Below are 6,496 nucleotides of genomic sequence, written 5' to 3'. Positions count from 1 at the left end.
GTAATAGAAAAAACCTCATTGGTAGTGGAACCACACCATATTCAGCTTGCAAGTCACATTCAAGTCACATTTTGTTGTAGTTTTTTCATGCAAAGTCCATATTGTGGGGACTATTGTCGATTCCTTATCAATAAACCTTAAAAGCTTGAAATTGCGTCTGGTAGTTGGAAGATAGGAGGACAAAGATGAAATGTGGGTTTCTTGGGAGAGAGACATAAAGGGTGTTGACGTGAAGAGATGATGAAATACGTTAAGGCATAATCATTTCTCACATTTAATAAAAGTTCACAAGTTAAAAGACACATTAACCGACAAAAAGTAACATAGTAAGCCAAAATGACTATGTATGAAAAGTTTTTAAATAATATGGAGTCCTTAAGAACAAAAAAAGAGATCCAAACCCATATTTTGGAAATCCATATGGACCATTTGTTTTGACTTAATTTCCGTTATTAATTTGAAAGTTTCGAGGAGGTTTTAGTTTTTTTCTTAATAAAAAAAATTAATGTTATAAAATTCCAATAAATATTAATTAGTATTCAATATTTTGTGTGAAGCACTTATATTTTAAAAGTACTCATTAGACCAAGAAATAATTTTTTTTGGTATCTATTACATCACTAAGGTGGATTTCAATCATATAAACTGGTATTGATCTTAACATGTCATCCACGGAAACATTCAATATACCAAAAATTTGTTCATTTACATCCACGTAACATCAATTTTGCTATCAATAATACATAATTACTCGATTGAAATATACTTCAATGATGCAATGAGAAACCTCAAAAAAGTCTATTAGTCAATTAAAAAATAAATGACTTTAGAAACAAATTGAATACCATTAGTTGTCATTTTATAACATTAACCCTATAACAAAGCTTGAATTAAAAAAAACATATATATATATATATATATATATATATATATATATATATATATATATATATATATAGTTTAAAGAGTAAATTACTGAAATCGTCCCTTTGGTTTGGTCAAAATTGTACGTTTGATCTTTTGCACTCGGACCGTCCCTATGGTTTGCTTTTGTTGCGTTTTTCGTCCTTATGGCTTGGTAAAAGTTGCATGTTTGGTCCCTAACTTTATATATGTAAGGGACAAAAAATGCAAAAAAAATCAAACCACAGGGACAATCCGAGTGCAAAAAAAAGTTAGGGACCAAACGTGTAATTTTGACCAAACCACAGGAATGATTTCAGTAATTTACTCTAGTTTAAAACTTATATAATTCTTAATCCAAAACCTATTTCAATTCGTGTACCCAAATTTCATATTGCGTCAATTCACTCCATTAAACCAAATCCCACCTCCTAAATCAGTAAATTCCAAATTCTAACAATATAACCATTTTCACCAAACGTGTTAAAAAAAAGGTCCAAAAGAATTACTCCCACCATATACTGTACACTTGTCTATATTCCCCTATAAACCCCACTAAAACATTTTTCTTCAAAACCCCACGTGTCACGTACCCATTGGTCTACCAACATTAATGTAAACACAAATATGAAGAAAGTAATCAGGATTCATCAAATTGTTAACCACCCAAGAAAACGGTATTTCCATTTTTGGCTCAATCCCTTGAATCCTAACAACTTTTATCACCCCATCTTTGCCTTCTTCTTCAGCAGCAGGATGAAAAAACTCTGGAAGAATTGATTTTACTGCATCATATAAAGTGAAATACTTTCCTGCATTCACATAATAAAATATCATTCTTCGGTCAATTTGTAAAAAAGTCAAAATTGTGACTTTAGTGTATACTGTATATATATATATATATATATATATATATATATATATATATATATATATATATATATATATATATATATATATATATATATATACCTTCTTTGTTAATCTCAACAGGTCGATTTATGTAAGAGATTTGATCCCATGTGTCAAAAGGTGGAACTGTTTCTAAATTCTCAAAATCTTGATTTGTATTACAGAGATACAAACGAACAGGGATTCTACCTGATATAAGAAAAGAAAAAAAAATGAAAGTAGATTTTTGAGTAAATTACACGAATGGTCCTTATGGTTTGGGGTAATTTGCATGTTTGGTCCCTAACTTATTTTTTTTAGACAAAATTGCAAAAATGGTCCCTGTGGTTGTCAAAATTCTGCAGTTTTGGTCCAAAAAAGTTTGGCGGTGCATCAGTGGTCCAATTTCAAATACCTTATGCAGTTTTGGTCCCTATAGTTGGAATTGTTGTGTGTTTTTGGTCCAAACCCAACATGAAATGACGAATATGCAGTTTTATTTATTTTTAATTTTTTATTACTATTTTAATTAAAAAATAAATTAAAAGATTAAAATAAAATAAAATAAAGTAGCCATTCTCCAAACACCACCACTCAGTTTTGATTTAGGGATTTTGAAGATTGCTTCCAAAATTTTAACAAAGAACCACCGATGGACCTCCCGATTTCCTCCACTATTCTCATCACAGTAACCAGAAAACACCACAACCGGGACCATCCTTCTTTCTTCATCTCCAGAAAACACCACCAACGGAAACCTTCTTCATTCATCGGTGGTCCCGATCTATATTTTTTAGGGCTATGGTTTCCTTGTGGTGACAAATGGTGATGGTATGCGACAACAATGGTGGTGGTCAGATCCATTGTGCAGAAGTTCAGTCAAACACAGTAGAGCGCCAGAAATTAACTTGAGAAGGTGAACGAGACGGAGCCCCCTATAGAAGAAGAGAAGAACGGTCATACACAAGCCCTAATTTTCAAAAACTAGTTCAGGAGGACTTGGAAGAAGCTCCAATGGAGGATGATGTTGATGGTGGCTTTAAAGAGCGTGATTTTAGAGAAACTCCACCATTTTCGTCCATTAGAAGCCATGTTTCGATGAGTGGTCATAAGATATAGGAGAATGAGAACCAGAGGAGAACAGTGGAGGAGGGAGAAGTGACGAAGATGCTGGTAGTTGACAATGACGAAGGAGTTTGGTGTTTGTCTTCAGAAAATGGAAAAGGGGAACAGAAAGAAGAAGAAGAAGAAGAAGAAGAAGAAAAGGAAGAGGACGATTATACGGGTTGTGTTGGAGTTCAGGTGCTCGCCGGAGTTTTGGTGTTCGTTGGATGTCTTGGTTTTGGATGAAACTCACACTTCCTGTTATGATTTCCGGTGAAAAAATAAAATTCCCCCGTAAAGAAGTCTCCTACGTTTTCGGCGAAAATGGTGGGCGTCGGAGGTGGTTTCAGGCGAAACGGCAGCCACCGATGGTGGTTCTGGACAAAAGAGGGTTGCACCGGTTATGGAGGTGGAGTTGGTGATGAATGGGTTTTATGATAAAGATGGAAGAGTAGTGGGTTATATATTTATTTATTTATTTATTTTGTTTTAAGATGAAAAAAAATATATAAATTAAACTAATTAAAGTATTACAAAAAATAGAAAAAATAAATTATAAGGGTATAAAAGTAATTTCAAGTGTATAGGGACCAAAATCACTAAAAAGATTCAAAATTGGACCACTGGTGCACCACCAAACTTTTTTGGACCAAAACTGCATAATTTTGACAACCACAGGGACCATTTTTGCAATTTTGTCTTTTTTTTAATTCGGAAGGTCACTACTATTTGTTTTTGTTGCGTGTTTGGTCACTGTCTTACCTAAAATGACTATTTTGCCCTTGATTTTTTAATTTATTTAAATAAAAATCAAGGGCAAAATCGTCTTTTTAGGTAAGACAGTGACCAAGCGCGCAATAAAAACAAACTGTAGGGATCTTCCAAGTTAAAAAATAAGTTAGGGACCAAACATGCAAATTACCCCAAACCATAGGGACCATTCGTGTAATTTACTTTAGATTTTTGTAATAAAAATAAATGAAAGTATGATGATATAAAAAAAACTTACTTGTTTTGAGTGTTGTAGTGGCTTCTGTTTCATTAACAGTGTGTGGAGGTTTCAAAGAGGGGTTTACTTTTTCAGAAAAATCATCTTCAATTATTCCAAGTTTAAGTTTAGATGAAATGCGATTGTAGGTCTCCAGTTTACCTGCAAAGAAGCCAGGGGTAAATTTGGAAAGTTTCACTTTTTTAAAAAGTTAGAAATTTTAAAGCATTTATTAGCATACCATTCATAACAGAGCGCCATAATTCAACCTGATCAGGTTGTGACATGTTCATGACATTTTTACTGCTTCCATGAATTATATATGCAGCCTGAAAAATAAAAATATATATATAATCATAAATGATAAATCTATGCTATTTATTATTTAATGTTGTCATCATTTAAAAAAAAAATTATATTTGAACCTCTTTTAATGAATTGATATAGCCCCATTTTACACTATCTTCACCATCACAGGGGATCAAGATGTTTCCTGGGTATCCTCTAAAATGCACCTGAAAATGTTGGAATTATATAAAATATATATAAAGTTAACCAATTTTGTAAATATTAAGTTATAAAAATGTAAATTTGAGATATATACTGTTAAATTCCAAGGTCTTTCAGGTTCAGCACAAAGAAGATCAAAAAGAACCCCTGTTGGTATATACCTGAAAATAAAATACAATATAATATTTTATGACCAATACATAACAATAAACCTGGTTACTTTTTCTACTTGCTTTCAAGCATAGTAGCAGAGTTCATCATGGAATTAGTTGTTAAGATTTGGGAAAGAGGAGAAAGAAGATTCATATGAAGAAGATAAAAACATGATTATATTTACACCTCGATATCACAAAAGAGAAAATGCTCAAATAGTATACCATTTAAGGGGTAATCCTTTGTACTCAAACCAGATAGTGTCTACTCCAGGAGGAAGAGCACCACTGAAGAATGGCTTGAGTTGTGAAGATAACAAAGGTAGATACCCTATTCGTGGAGCTAGGATCTGAACTTACAGAAACATGAAAAGTTATTGTTAGATCTTCAATACATGGTGGATATACTCTCAAGATCACATCAAAACATCATGATTGATCAAATCATCATCCAATATCTGTGATACAAAGCCCTAAACATATACTAAATTGCACTCGATATTGATATAAATGTGGCCCTCAAAGAAACTCCAAAAGTAGATCTATACTCAGGTTCCTAAGAACCAAACATATTTATTTTCAAAAGCAATATTGTTATAGATTGTGTTGCAAATTTCACACCGAATAGTACAGAACTCGGAAATATTCTCTTAATCAGATTTGAACTTCGATTCGAGAATCGAGAGTGTAGCTTCCTTTTTCAGTGAGGAACAAATCTTAAACAGCCAATTCGATGACAACACTACACCGCTAAATTAGAACAAAATTCATTCGATTTGATACACATACAGTAGATGAAATGCAAATATATAAATCACCTCGAACAATTACTTAAGAAATAGAAGATGAATAGTGTGTAGAGAGTACCAGAGCAGGCGGCGGCGGCGGTAGAGTAGTGACTTCGGAGTCGTGAAGATGAACTTGCAGCGGAATAGCTCCGTCCCAGACGTATCGTTGAGCTTCTTTTTCTCCTCCTTGCATCTCAGTTATCTCTTCCCTTGTTTCGTCGGCGATCACAAATCAATTCCGTCAAGTTTTGGTTATAATCAATCAGGGGTGCAAAGCGTAATATTATCTTTAATATGTACGATTCGAACCTTCCACTTTTGACAAAGTTACAATTCTCACTTTAAATATGAAAATTAATATGAAAAGCCCTTACAATATGCTCCAAGGGGTAGACTAGATCAAGTAGAGGTGCATAAGGGCCGGTCCATAAGCGGTCTAAAAAACTTCGCCTGGTCAAAGTTTGGTCAATGTTGATATAAGAAAAATTCGGTCTAGTTCGGGAATTAAAAGTCTTCCTATTTAAGATTACTGGTTTTGTCTATATTTGCTTTCAAAAATATGTGGTATGGTTAGTTAGTGTTGTATGAGTGTGGTTTAAAGAATTTGGTTAAAGTAGGAGATCAAGTGTTATTAAAGCTCTCATCTTTGAAAGGTGTGCTCTCTTTTCAAATGATGTAGAAACTGAATCCTCAATATATAACATTAGAAAAAAGTATTTAGGGAATTAGCTAAAGTCTCACATGATGCTAAAGGATACTATCTGATCATGACTACTAAGTTGGTGTAACGCCCGTAAATTATGGCTAGTCAATTTAGAGATAATAAGCGTCAAAAATGACTTTTTGATAGAAGATTATTTAGAATGAATAATCTTAACTAAGTTGTAGTATATGTTACAAGGATTTCGTACATATAAAGAACGCCGAAATCCGAATTATAACAAAGAAGTTATGATCTGTCGAAGTTTCGCGACAGAACCGACACGACACAACGCGACGTAAATAGTTAATTTACGATAGAGCAATATTTGGCCTTAGCGATCTAAACAAAAGTTGTAGAATACGTTAAACCGAGAGGGTGCATAAAAAGAACGTCCAAATCTGACTTTGTATGAGGAAGTTATGATTTTTCTAAGTTTCAGCTTAACGGTGTGCAGCCC

The 6,496-nt window shown here is 33.3% G+C and overlaps 1 protein-coding gene across 2 annotated transcripts; it reads right to left on the bottom strand.

Annotated features, from left to right (window-relative positions):
- Window positions 1-1,339: 1,339 nt before the first annotated feature.
- Window positions 1,340-5,594, bottom strand: APG5 (autophagy protein Apg5 family). 2 transcript variants are annotated; one of them, XM_078985186.1, is made up of 8 exons: window positions 5,416-5,592; window positions 4,774-4,898; window positions 4,491-4,557; window positions 4,312-4,401; window positions 4,128-4,215; window positions 3,908-4,048; window positions 1,876-2,004; window positions 1,340-1,715 (listed from the first exon to the last, which is right to left on the bottom strand). In XM_078985186.1, the coding sequence occupies exons 1-8, from the start codon at window positions 5,527-5,529 to the stop codon at window positions 1,489-1,491; spliced, it is 981 nt and encodes a 326-aa protein (XP_078841312.1). In that variant the 5' UTR covers window positions 5,530-5,592; the 3' UTR covers window positions 1,340-1,488. The 2 variants fall into 2 exon arrangements, with proteins under 2 accessions (XP_078841312.1, XP_078841313.1); XM_078985187.1 differs by lacking the exon at window positions 1,876-2,004 and having other exon boundaries at window positions 5,416-5,594.
- Window positions 5,595-6,496: the final 902 nt, after the last annotated feature.

This window comes from Lactuca saligna, chromosome 3 (assembly GCF_052625555.1).
Source record: "Lactuca saligna cultivar CGN05327 chromosome 3, ASM5262555v1, whole genome shotgun sequence".
Classification (NCBI taxonomy): domain Eukaryota; kingdom Viridiplantae; phylum Streptophyta; class Magnoliopsida; order Asterales; family Asteraceae; genus Lactuca; species Lactuca saligna.
The sequence above is the reverse complement of the archived record's forward strand: the minus strand, read 5'-3'. Positions and strand labels throughout refer to the sequence as shown.